This window comes from Neopsephotus bourkii, unplaced genomic scaffold (assembly GCF_033783945.1).
Source record: "Neopsephotus bourkii isolate Nb327-2 ecotype Australia unplaced genomic scaffold, CSIRO-AGI_Nbou_v1 NB_38, whole genome shotgun sequence".
Taxonomy (NCBI): domain Eukaryota; kingdom Metazoa; phylum Chordata; class Aves; order Psittaciformes; family Psittacidae; genus Neopsephotus; species Neopsephotus bourkii.
In genome coordinates this window covers 395,444-418,983 of record NW_026900555.1, presented here as the reverse complement: position 1 = coordinate 418,983, position 23,540 = coordinate 395,444, and the positions used below count along the sequence as shown (strand labels likewise).

The 23,540-nt window shown below is 36.0% G+C and overlaps 1 protein-coding gene across 10 annotated transcripts in view; it reads right to left on the bottom strand.

Annotated features, from left to right (window-relative positions):
- Positions 1-23,540, bottom strand: part of NBEA (neurobeachin) — a 499,996-nt gene that overhangs the window by 373,895 nt on the left and 102,561 nt on the right. For all 10 annotated transcript variants that reach the window (XM_061345312.1, XM_061345371.1, XM_061345303.1 and 7 more), the window contains exons 6-8: positions 18,850-18,976; positions 9,414-9,533; positions 6,589-6,735 (exon numbers count right to left, since the gene is read on the bottom strand). In XM_061345312.1, coding sequence (XP_061201296.1) covers positions 6,589-6,735; positions 9,414-9,533; positions 18,850-18,976 — 394 coding nt within the window. The remainder of the gene's footprint in view (positions 1-6,588; positions 6,736-9,413; positions 9,534-18,849; positions 18,977-23,540) is intronic.

The following is a 23,540-nucleotide window of genomic DNA, read 5'->3' as shown; positions in this document are numbered from 1 at the left end:
TTATGACAGGGCTACAGAACTGAAGGACAGCGGTAGAGCAGCTGATGTCATCTACCTGGACTTGTGTAAAGCGTTCCACACTGTCCCACATCCTTGTCTCTAAATTGGAGAGACATCAATTTGATGAATGGACCACTCAGTGGATAAAGAACTGGCTGGATGGCCGCACACAAAGAGTTGTGGTCAAAGGCTCAATGTCCAGCTGGAGACCAGTAATGAGTGGTGTCCCTCAGGGATCGGTGTTGGGACCAGTCTTGTTCAACATCTTTGTCGCTGACATGGACAGTGCGATTGAGAGCACCCTCAGCAAGTTTGCTGATGACACCAAGCTGTGTGGTTCGGTTGATACGCTGGAGGGAAGGAATGCCATCCAGAGGGACACTGACACGCTTGTGAGGTGGGCTGATGCCAACCTCATGAAGTTTAACCGTGACAAGTGCAAGGCCCTACACCTGGGTTGGAGCAATCCCAGGCACAGCTACAGGTTGGGCAGAGAACAGATTCAGAGCAGCCCTGCAGAGAAGGACTTGGGGGTGTTGGTTGATGAGAAAATGAACATGAGCCAGCAGTCTGTGCTTGGAGCCCAGAAAGCCAACTGTATCCTGGGCTGCATCAAAAGGAGCGTAACCAGCAGGTCGAAGGAGGTGATCCTGCCCCTTTACTCTGCTCTTGTGAGACCTCACTTGGAGTATTGTGTGCAGTTCTGGTGTCCTCAACATAAAAAGGACATGGAACTGTTGGAACAAGTCCAGAGGAGGGCCACGAGAATGACCAGGGCACTGGAGCACCTCCCGTATGAAGATCGGATGAGAAAGTTGGGGCTGTTCAGCCTGGAGAAGAGAAGGCTGCGTGGAGACCTCATAGCAGCCTTCTAGTGTCTGAAGGGGGCCTTTAGGGGTGCTGGGGATGGACTCTTCATTAGGGACTGTAGTGATAGGACAAGGGGTAATGGGTTAAAACTTAAACAGGGGAAGTTTAGATTGGATATAAGGAGGAAATTCCTGTTAGGGTGGTGAGGCACTGTAATGGGTTACCCAGGGAGGTGAATGCTCCATCCCTGGCAGTGTTCAAGGCCAGGTTCGATGAGACCTTGGGTGATATAGTTTAGAGCGAGGTGTCCCTGCCCATGGCAGGGGGGTTGGAACTCGATGATCTTAAGGTCCTTTCTAACCCTAACTATTCTATGATTCTATGAGTTAGTGGAGAGGGTTCAATGAAGGGTCATTAAAATCATGAAGTGACTGAAGCATCTCTCTTATGATGAAAGGCTGAGAGAGATGGGACTGCTTAGCCTGTAAAAAAGAAGCCTCAGAGGATCTCTTCAACATGTGTAAAAGGAAATGCAAAAGAAGATGGAGTCAGGATCTTCCCAGCGGTGCCCAGTGACAGGACCAGAGGCTATGGGCACATACTGAAACACAGGAGGTTCCCTCAGAACATCAGAAAACACTTTTTCATTATGAGGGTGCTCAGCGAGTTGGTAGTCTCCATCTTTGGAGATATTAAAAACCTGTCTGGACACAGTCCTGAGTAACTGCCTCTAGGTGGCCCTGCCTGAGGAGGCGGTTGGATCAGATGACCTTCCAACAACCTAAACCATTCTGTGATTTGCATTTGGGTTATGAGTCTGTTTTGTAGGAAAACTCCTCAGTGATCCCTACTTAACTGCTGTGTTCATACTGCAAAGCTCTTCAGAACCAGAGACTTCCTTTTGACTGAAACTTAATGTCCTCCAACTGGTGATAGTCATTGAGCCCAAAATATCAGAACAGAACCAATCTGAAGTAACCCCCTACAAATATGCACACTGTGGGTATTCAGCCCTCAGCACCAAATGCTTTAATCTAGAAATGTGTTGATACCATGCCACACTAAATATTAAAGTAGAAAACCCCAAAGAATATTATGCTCAGTGCTTGAGAGCCTGATGTCTGTGGATATGGCTGGCTACATCTCACTTACTGGGAAGTGACTGCTACAGACTACAGATTTGTCCTGAGGAAGGTAATGATATATTTTCCCCCAGAAGACATTTTTAACTATAAAGATAAATCTCTGTGCACTTTCTCAAGAGACAGAAATAACTGAGTGATTTCACTGATTTCCAAAGATGTCTGTATTCTGTATATACTATATTTTGATCTTTTACCACATGAAAACACTTCTTACCTCATAATTTGTCATGCCTCTGAGCTTTGTCAGATTCCAAAGCTCAGAACGTTTTACCTCAGAACAGTTTTTCATAACTTTGCTCTCTTAAATATGTCAAAGCGTTTCAAAACAGAATTTGTGTCATTTCATTACCATGAAATTTCACAACTTACTAAAACGATGAAGTCAAAATAAAACTAGTTTTCTAAACAAATTTGGCATTAATCTACCTCTTAATTTTCAGCTTTTACTATGCCTTAAGAATTTACCAGAGATCACTATTTGAAAGTCAGGCACAAATAAGTTAGAAATCAATCTAATGACACATCACTTTTTTTGGCATAAAAAACAAGAATTAAAGGGGCATTTTGCCATCAAATCCCAGCAAAAGTGACCATAAATTGGAAATGCTGTTCTCCCACCCAAAAGATTATTATAACAGAATTGAAAGACAGGCTAAAAATTCTGATACATGATATTTTTTTATTATGAACATATATCTTCAGAAAGAGGAAAGCAGTTCCGTATATGCACACTATACCCAGAACTTGGGAAAATACAACCACAGGAGGATAGCAGAGACTGTCAAGCATATAAGCTCAAATTGCAAGTGGTTAATTACTGGTCACTGAAGTAATGAAACTTTAAGATCTGGTAAAAGCAGTGTTACGGCATAAAGATGAAAAAAAAAAAGTTTAGTTTTAAAATATTCTCTGTATGGTAAAAATATATACAGGATCCATAAGGAAGGTATAAAGTTTAGTTGCTCCTACAGGAATGGGAGAAGGGAGAGAGCTGAGAATGACTCCAGCACTGTTTTCTCTAGTAAAAGAAGGTGTGCTCTATCAGGACTGCTACTCAAACACCAGCAGCTCTCCCTTTTCCTTTAAGCAGCAGGAGAACTGCTTTCTGATTTATCATTCACCTCATTTACCTACTACAGTTCAGTGATCATACATAAAATATTTTCTTGTACTATATAACTGGCTTAAGCAAATTTGAATTTTCAGTAGTATTTTGTGTGTATTTGAATGCGTATGCATGAATGCATTTTTTTCCTCCAACCTTCATACATGACAAAAAGGCTGATACCACAGCATTGATCAAAGGCAAACTCAGATGCAGCAACATATGAAAGAATCTGATAACTTGTTTTGAAATGTGCATGGGAGGGATAAGAGGAGTGGCACAGGGGTATTAGGGGCTTTTTGCAATATCCAATTAAAACCAGCACCAAACTCTGATATTAGATGCATGTGCTCCTCCCACATTACCTTCTTTGCCCCTCCCACATTACCTTCTTTGCCCCTCTATTCTGTGTTTATCAGCCCCTCAGGATCCCAACTGAGACATGGTCCTCTCTCTTCTTTGCTGCCTGGGAACAAGGATGGGTAGCAGAAAAAGCACAATGAGAGCAAGAATGCTGCTCTCATTTTCCTTTCCTCAAGCTCCAGCAACCAAAAGTGTCAATATCGTAGGTAAAAGTCCTTTCAACAACTGTAAGTCTCAAAATGAGCATGTTTTATAACAAATAAAACCTAGGAATCGAATATTGAATTATGTTTCTACTAAATATAATTATGGATGAATTTGGAAAGAGACAAATAGTTTTACTGCCAGTATATTTTTCTCCCTTCCCCTCTTAAGAGTTTGATTACATGTCATTTTTATGCAACAGTTACTAAGTGTGGCAGCTTTTCAATACTGCTGCTTGCATAACCAATGTAAAATTTTTTGTTAGAAAAAAAGGCCTTTTGCTACACCTGAAAACTTAGTATTTCAAAGTAACCTGTTTGCTTAATAAATAATTTTTTATATTAAGGCATGCTGGTTACAACTAAATGCATTCAGGAGGACATGTTGACAAGACCAGCACGGAAGTATTATGAATTGTTTCTAACATTCTTTAACAAGTATGTAACGTGCAATCAATAATATAAATACTATATATATGAAACTGTATATACTGTATGTATGAAACTATATAAATATTATCTATAAACAAATAAAGCTTCTCTAGTTAATACTAAAATACGTTGCTTCTACCTGCATCACAGAATGGGGCTGGAACAAAGTGCAACAAATTCACTTGTCTTTGTAGATCAAAATCTATCTTTTCCTGAACTTTGTTGCAACACTACACACTACATATATTCACATATATGTGCTTACTGCACACACATCTTATTACACATCTGGTATCTTGGTAGAGTATGCAGATTTCCCTGTATTCAGAGGTCTTAATGGCAGTCGTACACTAGGGACATAATGAATCATCATGAAGGGCAGCAAAATCAGTCTTGTCATATGCAAAGCAAGGAGAGCACTAAATAAAAGATGGTTGCTTTCCTGAAAGTATCAGAAACCTGGGCTGTTGCACTAGAGTAAGATTTATAAATCAAAGGAACTAGCACAAGCAGTCATAGGAAAGAAAATGCACAATGTATGAAGACGCTGGCTAAGAAATTCTCAAGTATTTTGAATAATCCTGCTTTGGGAGAAAAGCTTTGGCACAACTGGAGTTCACAATAAACCTAGAATAGTTGCTTTTTTGGAAAAGTTGAACAGTTGATTTTCCCAGTTGGCTAACAATACCAATAATAAGAAAGAACAGGACATGAAGTGAACTAAACAAAAGTTTCTGAAAGGCCAGTTTGTGTCAGCAAGCTAGGTAAGAACAAGAATGGGATCTCTAATGTCCAGCAATTTGAGCTACATGTCAATTGAGCCTCCTGTGTACTATGAAATACCATCCTGAAGTGTTCTGAACTGACAGACCTTTGCATCCACAAAGAATTTGAAAAAAATTACAGAAAGAACTGACACATGAAAGAGGCAAGCTTTCAGTGAAAGCCACAATCAGTGCCCTGAGATCGTGGAATATTTGCTGGAAATACGGAAGTTAAAGAAAGGAACTGTGTTATTTCCAAGGTCCTGCTCTAGAAACCTGTTCTTTTTAATGGCTATTAGTAAAATATACTTTCAGATTCTTAGACAAGAAAAGAAACTACTTTAGATACTAAGGGACCAATAACGGTGCTGGGAATACAACCAAAACTAAAAACACAACTAAAAACTAAAAATATACCGAAGAAGAATATCCCTAAAGTCTTACATTTTGTCTAACTGACATATTAAAAAAAAAAGAAAAAAAATCACTGAGAAACTGCAGTTGTGAAGAAATGCTACATAATAATTTCCACTTCTTGAAATAAATGAAAGTGTTATTCTTATAGCACTTCAGTATGCTTCTGCTAATCCAGAAACTTACTTAAAAATCCACAAAGATTTACTGCATTTATTATTAAGAAGTATAAGGTTACATTACATTGTTTTTTATGGCTAAAAAAAAACATTTGCAGAAGTGTTTGTTCAAACACACAATACAGTATTAACTTTGGAATTAAGTATTCCTTGTTTGCACAGGCGTTTGCACTCTTGTCTGACTGAATAATTTCAAGGCAGGTTTTAACCATCAACTGTACACAACAGAATTCCTCTTCTCCAAGTAACCTTGACATATATTTGGCTACTCATACTACATACATACCATGGAAGACATTTTCAACTGTTGCTGTCATTCAGTGTTAGCTGTCATCAGTTTAAAGCAATCCTTTTCAGCTTGCCAAATTGGTATTATTAGAATCTAAATGTTGATTATTACTTACTATTTCAAAAAGTTTTTCTTTTCAAAGTATATGATATCTACTGAAAACATGACAATCTACTTTAGTTGATACTGCAAATTTCACAAATTAGAAAATGAAAATATGGGACTGATTAATGGTAGAAGTTCAGTAGTGGGTTAGATTTATTTTCAGGCCTTCTCTACCAGGCAGTTTCTGCAGACTTCTGCAAAGTATCTGCGTAGTTTTTCTTGATGAAATAAGACTATACACAGCCATTCCAATACATAAGTGATTGTTCACACTAGAGATGCAATTTTATGCATGCACCATTAATTTGTCCAAACTGTCCCCTAAATGTCACCGGCAAACCATGAGTAAAAAGCTCAACTTTTACTTCAACAGAACTGTTTGAAACTGTGCATTTGAACAAAATTTGTTTATTATGCCTTGCTGAATGTTAATCTGCCTTAAGTCAGATTTTAAACACAAACAATAAAGACGAAAATCATTCTCCTGGTGCTCAGTATACCAAATACTTAATTGCTTTAATCTGATTAAGATCCAAAGTCATAAATTTCACATACAAACGTGTTTCAGCTATGCCTTAAAGAAACAACTTGCATCTTGCAAAAAGCTGGTGGGAACTAAGGTTAGTTTAGATACTTGAAGAAATATTCTTTTGCTGAAAACAAGTCGCATAGCTCTACATGATCCTAAGAGGAATATCTACACGCATACATTATCTTCCAGGTATACGTATCAATTATTTTCTTTTTTCGGGTTTACATTTTTTAAGATCCATTATTACCTTATATCCAGGTCCTAACTGATGTATTGCAAAAATTTGTGCTGGGTTGAGTGCTTCAGTGAATACATACACTGCTCCAAGCTGGCCACAGAACACTCTATTAGCATCAGCAGTCTCCGAAGAGCCAAGAAAGCATTTATCATAGCTCTGTATCAGAAAGAGGCAATGTTAACAAAGTTTAGTCATACAAACTATACAATGAAATAAAATTCATGTACAGCTACTAAACCAAAAAATAAAGGGAGACTGTAATTAAGAAAATAAAGAAATGATTTATTACTTCTGCACCTGGTTTCCTATAGAGAACAACTTCATTTGACTATCGCAGCATTAAATGTTTTACAGGTCAGTATTACGATGCTGTTATGATTGGCTGTTAGAATTTGTTTTTTATTAATTATTCAACATACAACAGAGAAAATTAGGACAATACATTCCAGCACCAAATAATCTTCCCTTTTGCCTATTAATGGGAGGGGAAGGCTAACTCCTGAACTTATGGTAATTTTTATTCACTTCCTTTCCAGGTGCCAAAAACGCAATAAACCTGACTTATGTATTTATTTATTTGAAAATCAGCACCCAGAATTCCTAGCTCATTTGGTCTTCCTCTCATTATCTCACATTTGTAGTTTTAAACCTGATGGACACCAACTCATGCAAGTTTGTTTATTTCTGAATATTCCTGGTAGTACATCATTAATGACCCCAGGATCAGGTGATGGACATATCTGCTTCATTCAGTGCCTTAATCCAAATCCTCCTATTTTATTTAGATAAAAAAAATAAACTCTTTGGATTTATGGATCTTGTTACTTCATAAATCCTTTTACAGTTTTCTTATCTTACAATGGAAATGTAAAGTTCTGTGAAAGACATCACAACATCATCACATTAATCTTCAACCAGCTACCTGAATAAAAATCTTGCACCAAATATCAGTGTGCTCATATGCTCCACCTTGAAGAGAATTCTTATGCTATCTCTCATGTTACTTTTCATAACTGGGGAAAATTCAACAACAACTCAACCTTTATATGAAACAATAAAATTCTAATATAATTATCATAAAGGACTACATGATACAATTAGCAACTCAGCCAAGATCCTCTGAGACCTCAGCTAGCTTTTCAATCATCGCATTCTAACCTATCACAAAAATGTTTCGATTACCAAGGAAAAAACATGCTCTGCAAAAAGTAAAAGGCCTGGCTTTTCTTTCAAGTAGAAATGCTACCAGGAAAGTAAAGAATGATGATGGAAACCTTTGGCAAGCAGAACTTTCCTACTTTAATATACATCTCACTTTCAAATCCAACTTGATTCTAGAATTTAGCAAGAGTCAGTTAATTTCCTTAAGTACAAAAGAGCTTCCTTATCCCATACAGGCAGTCAGAAACAACTGAGAATTATATCATAAATAAGAAATGACAAAAGTGTAGCAAGCTGATGAATCAAGCATGTCTGCAAATTTAGCACAGACTTAGCTGAAGTGAAGCACATGAAAATTATTTTGTCTGCTTTCCCCATTCAAAAATTTTGGGCTAGAAAGAGTGCCCATTTTCTGCATCATGAGGTGTAGACCCCCAAATGTTCCAAAGCAGAAGGTACAAGAAGGGAGAAAAAAAAAAAAAGAATAAAACATACAGATTTCATTAAGAGAATTCAAATATATTTTTTGTATTAAAAAAAACGATGCATGTCCTGGAAGAATATGCTGTTAATTTGAATGCATTCCAATTAATAGATACAGGTATACATGCAATCTTCTCAAGGTAAAAATTACTGGTTTTCTGCCTGTGGGACAAGCAGATCACCATGTTTTTGCTCTGAGCTGCCTGGTGCTATGCAGCTTTATGTCTCTCAGTATCTTTTAATCAGTTTGGATGGCCAATAAGCAAGAACATCTCTCTAAAAGTTTATTACCCAAGAAAACAGCTCAGTATTAAAAGGAATGAAATTTTGTAGCAGTTAAATTGCATTTGCCAGCAATATTAATTAAATATTAATACCCTAAAACTTAGCGCAAGATTTTTAATATTGGTCAACTGCCTATTTACTAATGTCAAGTCAAACAATTAAAGCCAAAATATGCTTATTACTGGAAGACAGATGCAAGACTTCAGACTTCGCATAATACTGTAATACTCCTGACACTTCTCCAGACTTTCTGTCTACCTTGTTAGTTTAAAATTATAGACTCTGCACAGAAGAAATGATCTCTTACTATACTTGTACAGTGCTTAAACCCGTATGACTCTGATCATAGTTCAGGCTACTGAGTTCTACTGCAATTTAAAAACTTGCTTAAAATTTTATGTTCGGTAACACAAAAAAGCATGGAAACATTTTAGAAGTATTTCCTATTGTGTCCAACACAGAACTTAATGAAGTACAAAAATGAGTACTTTTACATACATTATACGCATTTGACAGAATGAATCCTTTTCTCAAGCTAAATCTGTAAAATCTGTAAAACCCGTAAAATCCGTAACCCTATCACATTTTTCTAACAAAAAGTATTAACCCATTGTTATTAGTTGCTCTCTATACAGTATCACATATTGAAAATACTATCTCTAGCAGTCTCTCCAAACAAAATCTTTGAAAATGTCATTAAAATAGCTACACGAAATAAAACCAAAAATGTCCCAATATTAAAAAATATTGTCATATAAAATCAATAATCTTACATTTTATTAAGTACATAACTAAGGAAGAAAGAAGAAAATTTATGAAGATCTAAAGAAAAAATAGTACCTTTTTTATTTTTCAACTTACTTTAAAAAAAAAAATCTATGAGAAAGTTAAAAATGAAATCTTACATCATTTGTGTTAACATGCCAGGCCATGTCACCATAGGATACCAGCTGACCGTTCACATAACATCGTATTTCACTGTTTCTCCATCGATTATAGATGTGTACAATGCTTATCATGTACCACTGGAAAGACATGGAAAATCAGTATACAGCGGCACGTTTCATGCTATAAAACATAAAGTTAATGAGCAGCAGTGACCAGTCTCATAAATTTTACAAACAGATGAAGCCTTGCAAACTCATAAAATTAAAAGTCAAGTCAGTGGAACTTCAAGTCCAGTCAGCAGAACCATGCCTTAATGTAATGATGTACCTACCTGAAACCCTTTATGGGATTAGAGCTAAAAATGCATACATATAATTAAAAAGTTGAATACACTTCCATTCCTGAAAGCGTAACTTAACCTAAACACTATATGCTGTTACACAAAACATCACTGAGTTCTGATGGGAAATCTAGTTCTATGTGCACTTATCTTAACAAATTTGTACCACATACCTGCCATTTTATCATAGCTCTCTGTCAGAAATTATTAAATAAAAGGAAAAGAAATCACAACAGCAAATTTTACAGGCTGGTATACCGACATCAGCCTGATTGTTTCATATGATTTTCCTCCTCTATTCTTTATCATTTATTTTTGGACAATTGCCATATCATTAAAAATCCATTATATACTCAAAGAGAGAAAGCATCACAGTAAAATGTTTCCAAGTACAACTATGGTAATCTTTCAAATAACCTGCTCAACAGGTATCATTATGGTCATGATGAGTAAATTCAAGAAGAAAACCTTCACTTTCCTTTAAAATCAAACCTTAAAACTCATGTAAGACTAGGAGTGTAAATTAAATCTCTTAAGATCTGCAAATCAACTCATACTTAACTATAATGGGTGTCAGTACTATTTCAAAATATATACAAACCAGACAAAAGTGGACATACTGGAAAGTCCTAAAATGGCCACGAAGATTATTATGTAATTGACATATGAGGAGAGGCTGAGATATGGGTCTGTTTAGCCTGAAGAAGAAAAGATTTAGGGGAATTGTATCCATGTGTATTACTACTTGATAGGCAGGGGATAAAGATGTAGCCAGAAACTTCTCACTACTATCCAGTGACAGGACAAAAGGCAATTGACAGGAAGAGAAATACAGGAAAGTCTTTTTAAACATATGTAACAAGGGTGGCAGGAAGTAGTAAGGACAGTGAAACACTAGCACAGGCTGCTCAGGAAAACTGTGGAGTCTCCTTTCTTGGAGATATTCAAAACCTGACTGGACAACATGCAGAGCAAACTATCTAGGTGTCCCTTCTTTGAACAGGAGATGAGACTTGTCTGTCCCAACACGTTCCTTTCCAACCTTACAGAAAAAGTAAGCTCATCTGCCCTGAAAACGTAATTTCATATTTGAATAATTTGGAATAATAATTTACAATTTACTTGTCTTCCTCTTCTTGGTATCTGTTTCAATTATTATCTTTTGATTTCTACATTCAACTAAGTCTCTTTTCTTCAAAGCAGAGAAAGACTGCAACCCTGAGGGCATTATTTTAATAAATCACTTGATGACTCACTCCTTGAGCTGTGGTAGGTAGATACAGAGCCTATTAATATAAAAATCTGCCTCTCTATAACAGAAAAATAAAAGCATAAAGTTTTCACATGTTGATTTTGAAATCAGACAGAGCACAGAATTACAAATAAAAAAAAGCATGCAGCAAAATATATTTTACAAAAGTCACTGTTTTGCAGTTCTCAAGTTGAGCTATATCCTGTTACATATCTATAATACCTATATATATATTAGAAAACAGATGTTTCTCCACATCTATTTCCAGATCTTTAAAAATACATTTTTATTTTTCCCTCCTTAAAACCTAAAACAAAAGGGGGGAAAACAATACAAAGTATGTAAAAGTATCTCACTCCTTGCATATCCACATAAACAGATTTACTGGGCAATACTAGATTAAGCAGGTACTGCTACAGCTTTGGCTTCTGAAGTCACATGGGACCAATCTATTTTTTTTTTCAAGCAACCATGAACAAGGTATTTTTTGTAGGACGCTGCCTCCACTCTCCCCCCAAAAAATCAAAACCCAAACCCACAACTCAGTAAAGCAAATGTTATTCCCCAGTTTGTAGGTACATTCTATTTCAGAAAGGAACCACCACCATAAATCCAACAAAATATTTGTAACTCAATGTCTAGAAGCTTAACTGTCGCCTATGCTAATTGGAAACCAAGTGCAAATCACATGACTAGAGCTCTGCTTACATCAACACTTCTTTTCCAAAGCTTCCAAACCACCTAATGTAAATTTCTTAAAAGAAAAATTCCTCTGTCCTCTTTCCTTCAAAGGTTAATTTACCAATAAACTCCACCAAGTGATGACGATTTCAAATACTTTCAATACTGTCCAGCAAACAGGCATTCTTTGCAATAGCACTATTCAAAGCTGTACTTTTGTAACGATTTATTCTTAGTTCCAGTTGACATTTTTTCTAGCAGAATCCAGCTGACATCCATAATCCCCACATTTTTCCATTTATCTTCCATCTGTGATTTTTCTTTTTCACAGTGCGAACTTTTCTGACAACATATCAGTTTGTACGACTGTCCTGTGTGTAAACTTAAGCCTAACAGATGACTCACCACTTAGAAATAAATAGTTCATTACTTTTGTTGAAACATGGTCCACCAAGCCTGTAAGGAACTAAAATGAGCCATGTTATTTTGGGAGAGCCTTGGTGGTCATGTCAAACTTTAGGCAAATGATATAATCTACTTTTTATAGTCTTTTTTTTTTTTTTTTTTTAATCCTCTGTGTTAACTCCCATTCATAGAATTTTAGGATTAGATAATAATTTGGGTTGGAAAGAACCTTAAGATCATCTAGTTCTAACTCCCCTGCCATGGGTAGGGAAGCCTCGCCCTAGACCATGTCGTTGGCCGAGGTGAGGATGACTTCAGCACCCAAGCATGGGGAAAACTCAGTGCCCAGAAGCCTGGCTCCTGAGCAGCCAGAACCACTCAGGGAGCCTCAAGTCCCCATCAGACCTTGCCCAGGAGCCGTCAGATCCGCTGACGCATGGAGTGACTCACAGGGGACAGCACCAGAAAGGACGGCATCAGCCCTGAGGGGGTAAAACACCGCCCTAGGGGAAACAAGCGAACAGGAGCACATGATCGGGGCAGACAGGCAGGCTTGGTGTGGCAATTGGCGCAGGCAGGTGACTATTCACCTCAGGGCCAGGGCCCCATCCGGGAGCTCTGCACTGGCTGCCCTAGCGGTGGCCAGTGTTGGCACCCAAACAGAACGTATGAGAAGGGAGGCTGCAGTACAGACCTCAGAGTGTAGAAAGTGCCTCAACTGGCCTCTTGAGGGGAGAGTGCACAACGGGCAGGGTTGCACTCGGTGCGCCCTGGTGGAGGACCTCCTGCAGCAGGGGACTGAGCTGCTGGAGACTGTGAACAGAGAAAGATGTCAGGGAACCTGGAAGGGAGCTGGACTGCTTGCTCCAGTTCCCAAACTGTGCAGGGGCCACGAGCGTCCACCATAGTGCATACAAGAAAGAAGAAGGGTGTTAATCAGGAGGCTGGGAACTTTTAACAAAAAATAAATAAATAAAAATGGGCAAACCAAAACCAACAAAACAACAATAAAAAAGGAGGAAGAGGACAATTAAAAGCAAGGGGCTTTTTTCAAAACCTGATGTCCCACCTTATAATCACTTCACAGCTCTGCAGGAGGCTAACGAGGCAACTTGAACCACACTGGAGGAACAAGCAGTTGCCACACCAGTAAAGAGGATCACTACTACTGGCATAGAGGAAAAAGCAGTGGATCGTAGTAGTAGGTGACTACTCTGAAAGGCAAAGAGGCACTCATTTGTCAGCCTGACCCAGTCTCGAGGGAGCTGTGCTGCCTACTAGGGGCTTGGTTTAGGGATGTTGCAGAGAGATTTCTTGGTCTATAGTAACTCCTACTATTACCCACTTCGTGTGGTCCATGTGGATGCTAGTGATATAGATAGCAGTAGCCTAGAGAACATTAAAAAGGACTACAGAGCCCTGGGAAAGGTGGTTAGGGGCTCTGGAGCTGAGTTTTTCCATCGATCCTCCTAGTTACAGGGGGTCCTTAAAAAGGCCAGGTGGATCTGGCAGGTTAATAAATGGTTAGGAGGTGGTGCCATATTCAGGGTTTTGGTTACTTAGACCATTAGACTTGCTTTGGGAATTCAGGTGTTCTACTGGAGGCTGATAGGGCTGGTCTGACAGAGAAGGGGAAGAACTGCTTTGGTGGGAGACTTGCCAGCCTGGTAAAGAAAGCCTTAAACTAGATGTGTTGTGGGAGGGGGCAGTGACCCATCCCTGCCAATCAGATACCAGCACCTGTAAGGAATGCTCAGAGCAATGCAGAGCTACTTCAGCCACTCCATTTATATCCTAATGAGCTTCATTCGGAGCTCGGCTCAGATGCTTCTGTACAAATGCCTGTAGTATTAACTCACAGACAGCTTTTTCTAGACCGACTCTCCTTTCTTTCATGCAATTCTTTTTTGATCTTTAGCATTGCCAGAGTGCTACCTATTTCTATTACTCTGACTCACAAGGCAAGCTCTACAAAAAACACTGAGCTTTTTTTCTCTTTAATACCTGTGCATATACACAGGCACACAGAGTACCCTCACTTGTTGTCGTAACTACCCCAGTAAAAAAAAATTGCTCTTTTGACAACCTGCACTTGAAATAGCTAGATGTACATCTTAAACTGTAATTTCTTTTTAGCCAGGGAAGTATACAGGTATTAAAAAATGCTTTACTCTTTGTGTCATATTTGTCACTAGGATCAATCTAGATAAAATGAGTAACATGGGTTTTCAAAGCTACTTCCTAAAATAGAGGATGACAAGCTCCACTGAATTAAGTCCTTAATGCAGTCTTATTGACAGGAAAATAAATGTCCTTCTGAGATTCCTGCTTACTCACTTGATTTATATCCTTCCATCCCTGTATTTTAACAAATACAAATTCTATTACTGCAGGATAGCATAACTTCTTTAGGGCTTTCAGAGAAGTATGCTGCCTGACGTTCTTGGGAAATCAACATAGCATGTACCAAAAGGCTCACAAACCTCTTCTTACGTATAGTAAAAATCCTTGAAATAATTCAACAGATGTAACGGACAAGACTTCCAGTGCAATAATGGGTTGCTTTGTGCTCAATAGGTTTATCCATGTGCTTTCTAATAATTTCTTTCTCTTTTTCTAGCTTCTACTCCATTTTAATGATTAAGATATCATGCATGATACTACGTAATTCTAATTATCAGAATAACCTTTTTCTAAAATGTGTATAATTTTCCATCACCCATTTGTTTGACAAAAGAGGTTACATACCACAATTAAAAGATTGGTAAATTTCATATTCCGATTTCTTTGGAACTTGGGATGCTCAGTGTCCTGGAAGTGAATTATTATCTCTCATATTGATTTCTATACCTCTTCTGCCATTTCAATTTCCTCTGACTCATCCCCATTGATTCATCTTGCAGTAAACAATGATGCAATTAATTCACTTAGGTTTTTTGTTATGATACTATATATGCTTCAAGGGCTCCTATAAAGCCCTAGTCATCTAATTGCTCCTATGAACTTGAAAACAGAACTCTTATCATTTTACATGCAATTTGCTATAACCTATATTTTTCTAAGTACTCTTAATTTTGATACAATTCCCTTCTGAAGAACTTGTTACTTACAACGGTTCAGCTATTTACTTACGCACAGGTACATTGTGAGGAGCTTTTAAACTTACTGTTGGATTTTTTTGACTAATGGTATATTTGCTCTTATACGTTAGTATCTTTGCATTTAGAAATTTCTCTAGCACTATCAAACACCTCCATCTTTAACTGCTCCTCTTGATTTTTTTTATCCTTTTTTTAAGAACTAAAGGCAGCTTTTTGCAGCTCCTTCTGGAATAAAAATAGCAAATCCTGCATATCCAAGCATTTTCTGCATTTTTCAAGACAAAATCAAGAAGAGTCAATGTCTAAATTTCTAGAAGTTTCAAAGCAAAATAAATCCAAATGCTTCTGGTATTTAAAAGTTTGAACTTTTGTTCTAATAAGATGCCACTCAGTATATAGCAAAGTAAAGTAAGTTTCTTTATAATAGTATGCTTTCTTTGCTAGTTCATCACAGATCCTGTGACCATCCTCATAATGCAGCTAACAACTTAATACGAGTAGTGTGGCTTTCCTACTTAGTTACAGATTTTCCGTATACAGAAACTCTGCTATTTATTGTCACAATGAACTTAGTTATCTGATTAGGTTAAGCCTTGAATACAAGGCATCACTCTATTGGCAAGACCTGCCCAGCTTCACTCAGAAGTACAGTCTGAAATGAGTTTCCACTGATGGTCAAGTCAACAAAGTTTCTGATATATCTATTATGTCAATAAATGCATTTAAAATAGATATTCCAGATTCTTTTATATTTGTTTTCAGATATCTAGAAACAAGCACATACATATGTCCTATAACTTCCTATTATCTGTTTCTCATTTATGTTCTTTGCTAATGTTATACAGGCATTTTGTTGATTTCCCTTCTATTCTGTATCTTAGAACATGGATTACAGGACTTTACTACTACACAGTGAACCAAACCGAGTTGTATAATCTCACACACAATTTTTCTTCAAGTTTTAGTTGAAAACTAGTTTTTTTCTTTTTCTTTTTCTTTTTTTTTATTTATTTTCAATTTTCAAAGCTGGTAATACAGTTTTATGTTCAGCTTACAGATTCCTTCCCTATAGAATTTTCTCAAAAATGCACCAAGACCATGCCTCTGCTATAACAAGAGCTTCCTTAGGTGGTACTCATACACACTTTAGATAACAGCCTGTTCATTTTTCATACTGCTGAAATCTTTCAAACTTAACCACCCACTGCTAAGTCATATTCCTACTCCATACTGCAGTACACTAAGACAGATGAGGTATCACACATGAAGTATTTCCAAAATATGGACCTTATTTCAGTTTATACTACTGTTAGTAAAGGTGTTCAGGATTTGAAACACCAAAAAAAACCCTATTTGTTCTTGACTGCAGTGCTTTCATGTTCATACAGTTACAAGGATTGATACTGAGTCTGGAATTCAATGAAGCGCATGAAAATTACTGGGGGTTACTAATACATCAAAATGTCACTCTGGAGTCCCGAAAGTACAGACATATTTAACATGACACTACTAAACCTAGTTTAGCTCTGTTGAGAGGTTGGTCTGTTATACTACAGCCACAATTTCCATTTGGGGATAGGATAACCAAATTCCTCCATGCATTTTTATAAATACCTGCCTTTATAATGTTGTAAAAATACTCTAATTAAAACCTTAAGTAACCACTTAACACATCGTAAAGTTTCAAATCAATACTGTATACATACTATTTTGTGAATGGTATCATATAGTTAACAGTGGAAGATCTTCACATGAACATAGTATCTTTATGATCTGCCTACATAAAGCTTTTGACCAGGTGGCTTGAATAAATAATTTTACTGTGTTTCAACAAAAAAAATTAAAAAACATTATTCATAAGTTTAATGAGGATGGTGCTTCTGCAAAAGCTATTGCTGAAATGTCTACACCTGTAAGCAAATGGGTAATACACAGTATATCTGATGACAGAAATCACACTTCTCAAGTCTGCAGTTGGACAGTAAGCTGCTTTGTAAACAGATACATTTTTTTTTAATACATACATATACATTCAATGCTTGCACAATGGAACCAATGTAACACCTAAATAACATGAAGAAAATCAATCTATATGTTAAACAGGGTATGTTTTGACTTGTTATAGCCAAGAATTCTATTTGACAGATTTTCTTTCCTCCATTATGTTTTATGTACCTTCCTACATATACGTACATCTAAGTTATTGACAGAAAAAGTATACATCATATCAAGTATATGTAGTATACATCATATCAAACCACTTGCACATATATTCTAGAAAATTTATTTCGAACACTTTCCAAATCTGACATATGACCCAAAGTGTATGAAACACAATCTTTGAGATATAGGAGTTATATTTGGACATACCTCATCAGATCAGCAGATTATGATTTGAAAATGATACTCAATGAGATATACATATACTAGTATTTAAGAATTAACTATTTTAAGTAGAATAACATGAGCTAAAATTTTTAAGGGATAGCATGAAGAGAACTAGTCAGTCATAATAAGAATTATCAAAATAATATTTTGCTAAAATATGAAAGGCTCCTTCTTCATCATGCAGGAAAGAAATGATCAGCTAGGTCCCAAAAGCTAGGTAACAATTCAGTTTGTTCCTAGGCTGAGTTTATCACTACTGCTGATCAGATGTGCTACTTTAAAAGAAAATAGAAATGTCATGAAAACTTTTCTAGCTATAAAATTTGCAAAATAGAATTGATTCATTTCAATATTGCCAGCAGGTATGTGTTTATAAGGCTTAATACAGCCTAATACGCTTAATACATCCTAATATGCTTTTAAAAAGTATTACTATGTTTTAAAACACCACAAATGACCTCAAAGCTACATGACAGAATTAGAATCAGTGATTTTGAATCACAAATACATACCAAGGAAAACAGAACATAAAGCTGATGGGAGAACAATGGCATTCCCTCCCTAAGAGATTGGTTTCTCAAAACAAAACAAGCACTGAAATTCAATATACAAATTCTAAGGCCATAAAAAAAAGAAATAAGCCTCACAGCAAAATATATACAAGGCTGCTATCAATGACAAACACATAATGCTCACTGTACAGAAAAGTCAGTGCTTCAGTTAACTAACTGAAATACTGAAGCCAGCAGCATCATTGTTCTCCTAGGACTACTAGGCATACAGTAGAAATGAACACTAATATGATGTAGAGAAATAATCAAGATTTACTGTGAAAAAAGATAAATCCCAAAACACCACTGACATAGAAGAAAGTTCAGAGCCTTATGTTCCCCAGCAACAGATAACAAAACTTTAACATTGCCAGAAAATTGATTCAAACATTGTCACCAAGGCTACAAAGTACAGAATGTTCATAAATAGAATAATGACCTTTTAAATATAAAATAGAGCCTTTTAAAAATAAAATAGAATCATTTTTACAAATACCCAGAATTCTTCTGTATCTGAAGCTAACTAAGCAGTATTTTTAAGAAGTACTTGAGTTCATAGAAGTGTTACTTAATAAATTACTACAGTTTGAATTGATTTTGATCTGTAACTGACATAAAACTTTGCATTACCAAATTGTTAATAGCACTATGGCACTAAAAGGCTTTTAGCCCTTCCCAGAAGCACTTTGTCACATTTTCAGTGTTAGTCTTTATTGTAAATACCATTTTGCTTACCTTGCGTGGCTGAAAGTCATACTTCACACAGTGCTGGAAACCTTTGCCTTTTGACTTCAGTGATGTAACGATTAAGCAGTTGCCAACAAAATGAGCAGAATACCCAACACCTTTGCTAGTGCGGAAACTGAAAAAAAAGAATTATTAACAAAATTGGAAAAAGGGGAATTCTTGTATGATAAAAAGGTCCAAATATCCCTTTAAATTGCCATGAGAAAGAAAATAAATTAATACCTGGAACAGTGAACTTAATTTCCTTTAAATCTTCTCTCCACACCATTTCTCTGGAGGGGAACTACAAACCTTCATGACTTACTTGATTGTAGCCTACACTATAAAAATCAGTACTCTGGGGTTTTTTTCCTTTCAAAAATCCAAGATGGTAAATACTGTACCTATCAGGTTTTCCCCTTAGTTTCCTAATTCATCACCATTTAAAGTTGTAAAGAAAAGTTAATCACAGAACAAATGTGAGATGCCTTGTAATTTTATGGGGTTTGGAGAACAATGTGGCCAGTATGTCATGTGAATTTGCATTGAAGGTAATTATTATGCACAAGAATTTCTTTTTCAAGACTTATGATTTACTTAGGCTAATGATCTGTGAAGTTTTAATCATCTGATTTTGTGGATTTATTTTCATTTGTCAAATTGATAAAGCACTACAATTTTAACAAAGTAAGTTTAGTAAGTTTCCAGCTTTCTTGTGGCAAATATCATAAAGACAGGTAATACAGAAAGCTCATATATTTCTCTACTTATATTTGAAAGCAAAAGCATTATAAAGACAAATTCTGGACTTCTTAAAAAAACATTCTCAAAGGTAGCTGGTAAAAACTCATGCATAACATTAAACAGAGCACTTTTAACAAGGTAAGTCCATATCTAGAGCTATATCACTTCTTTCTGAAAAGGTACAATGAAGAGGAGTCTTTGTTGTGGCATTATCCTTAATATGGAGCACACTTCATGCTGCTTTTAGTCAGTTTGTTGTTTTGTTTTAAAGTTACAATCAGGTTATAAAAATAAGCAGTGGCTGAAGTACAAGATCTAAAAGGTGAACTTCATAAGTTCTGAAATGAAGCCTTGCCAAGTATAAGAAAAAATGACACAAGTAATTTTCAATATTTATATACACACTCCTATACCCCACTAATTACACTTTCTTTTTTCCTTAATATAGGTGAGTTATAAAATAATTTCATATTATTACAATAAATATTTTTAAATGATTTCATTGTTGCAACATTTTCAAGTGTTTTTACTAGGTTTTCCGTAGTAACGTTAAGTGGTGAAAGGTACATGAAACACTAAATTTATATTTCATCTTATTTAACAGATGCTGAAATTCTACATCTTTCATCTACCCCACAACACAAACTCAATCTTTATTTTAATATGCAGAGAAAATACATAGAGACCTTATTCCATCTTCAGAAACTTACAGTTAAATCTGTCTGTGTACATTACTGAAAGAGAAAGTCAGATTTTCCTGTTTTCTCATTGTAAAAAATACAGCTGATAAACCACAACTTTCAGAAAAATATAAACACCTTACAAGACAGGTGGTGTGACTAGGCCCTGAGGTGGCTAGAGCTTAGATGTCCACATAAGGGAATCTTTAAACAAGGTCAAAAAGAGAGATTCACATTCTAGTTATAATTAGTTTGAATACTTCTATTTAAATGTGACAGTGATCAGGCTAAACAGAATAGCAGTGATAACATCTACAGATGGCTCTTCTGCAACCTAATGGGCCCTTGCACAGAGGTCCTTACTTCCAGTCTTGATTTCAGTCATCCTACAAATTGCAGCACGCTATACCTGATGATCAGAGATCATCAAGGTGGTTCTGTTGGCCTTGAGACATGCCTTGGTTCACTCTTTCCCTTAAATAACTTGTTAAGGTGCTGCAGAAGCTTTATTTTCCCAAATTCAGGCTGTGGTTTCATTTTTCTGTCTGTCTCTATAGGTCATATGCAGTTCTCCTCTCAATCTGCTGCACTGGCAAGGAGCATTATTTCCAGCTGCAGCCCGTTGTACAGGCTTTGACAACAAAAGGACACCATTAAGAACCTAAAAATTCCTCTCTAAATAAACCTAAGATACATTCTAAGAATGAGGAGAAAAATTACATACTGTACATCACACTGACCTCAACAGTGAAGACAGTTTATAACACTGCCATTCCCCTGCACCTTTTGAAGACTATTTTTAACATGGATTGTTTCAATGATCTGGCTCCCACAATGACCCCATAAAGCAGCTATACCACACAACAAAAAGAACAGTGAAGAGCCTTATGGGAGAATATGACTCATATATAAATATATATATATATATTTATATATATAGCTTGCATTACCTAGATACACAAATAACCTGCAGAACCACAGTACTGAATTTTGTACAATAACATGAAGGTTAAAAATCTTAAAATACAACTCTTACAGTAAGAACAACTGAATGTGTTGTAGGCTAGTTTGAGACTTTGATTTACCTCCTTGGGCTTTATGCCATTCAGAGAACATTTCACCAGGGAGCTTCATCTCTCACAATGCCGAATTTGTTTCTCAGCAATGTAAGTCATCACTACAAGCTAAAATTATTTTGGCTAGCAGAATCTTATTCTGAAGGATATTGAAAAAAATACACAGATTCATTATGTTCCCACATATGGTGTAGAAATACTTGATTAGAGAAGACAAAGTATTTTTTTCTTACATTACCAACAGCCACTCATTGTAAATACCATCATGGTTTTATCTAAGATCATTAAAATTGTGCAAAATACTTCCTACTACTTTGAACAGGATTTATTAAGTATTTTGTTATACACTGAGAACACTGTTAACAACACCAAAAAAAAAAAAAAAAAAGAAAAAAATACAAACAAAAATCTGTTCTTGAAAAAAATGTCTACACCTTTAAAATTTTTCCTTTTCATAATCACCTTCCTCCTTCTCCACCATTACTTGGCTGATTTTTTTACCATTATGGTTAACCACACTGTTCCTGAGATTTTAAACACTGAATTGTCCTTACATGTGTAACTTCCTGGAGTTCATCTTAGCAAGACAAGAAAACAATGAAACAATGAAAAAATAGCTCATTTTTTAGCAGGCTTTTTCTCTTCATCTTGGAATAGAACAAATGATTTTCTACACAAGAAGTTTAGCCAAGATTTTACTTTTTTTTTCTTTTCATCCACATGAATTAGCATTCTAATACAATTGAGTAAGTGAGAAATTGAGAAAGTAATTGAGAAAGTGAGAACTCAAATGTTCTCTGTTTATCTCAACATTGTAAGATCTAGGTTATGTTAATTTTAATTTTTGACAAAGGTAAAGCAGTCTAGGACTAGTCTCTATGATACTGCACAGAAATTCTCTTACCAATTACCTACACATGGAGAACTTGCCACATCCAAAGATGAAAGGCACAGAGACAACATGAGTAGTACTGTTAACACCCATATGGTTTTATGAAGCTTTAACTACCTCCCATAGCAGCTGGTATACTGTTTTACTACAGATTGTTCATAAAACCGTTATAGTTATGTCCTGTTTCAGCCGGTTTCTCAAAGCAGCTACTGGATGGTATTACACTTCAATAGCAGGTAAGCATTCTTCCATCCACTGGTGAAACTGTTTAGTGATTCTAGTTTCATTAGCTTAGAATTTTATACGCAGTTTAACGCATATGATCATGGTACTGAGATTAAGAAGGTAATAATTCATTCTTTTCTATTAACTTTAGAATTCCATTATGTGCTTTTGCAGCTGTTCTGCATCCCCGTAATTATTAGCTCTAGAGAAGAACTGAAAAGTCTAGATAGACTGTTGTGGTTTAGGTTGGGTTTTTTTCTTCTGTTTTTTTTTTTTTCTTTCTTTTCTCTACATCAGTAAAAATAAAATTTAGAACAGTCTTTCAGAAGTTTTAGCCATTCTTCCATTAAATGATTGTAGAAGCATTTGGATATTTTAAGGACAAAAAGCAACAGTTATGACAACCAAGTCTCAGTTTACCCTCTAATTCTTTTACAGATTCCAATACACAATCTGAAATAAAGCATCTCCTAAAAAAACAACCAACCAAACAAGAAAACACGCAGAAATCTCACCAAACAATAACTGGATTGATTTTATCTAATTCCAGGCCTTACTTAGAAGTAATGTCACCCCATGTAGTTTTTCAGCAGAAACAAATGCAGAGATTTAGAGGATAGAGGCTTGCCAGTTGAGTGAACTTATGGTTAGGGCTAAATTCCTAAAATTGCACTGTCTTTATGACAAAGAAACTATACATCATTTCTGAAGAAGCATTTTCAACTATTATACTCTGATTATTATGATTATTATTACTATACTGCATCTTGTGATACTTAAAGTGACCATAGTGTTGTGTGTCAAAGAGTTGGAATTTACCCGCTTCACTTTCTACCTACTGGATCTCAGATTAAACAATCCATCAACATCAGATTTTGCATAAATTCTGAAAACAGAAGTAGAGAGCATATCTAATTTCAGAGTTTTATTTTTCTTGGAAGGTTTCATTATAAAATGTGTTTTCCAGAGTACAGTTCATTCCAGAGTTTTCTTTGAATAGCACCAATTTTTTTCCATGGTCTCTTAAAAGATGTAGCAATTTTTAACGGTAAATGGTATTCCAGGAATGCTTTTGCCAAGATT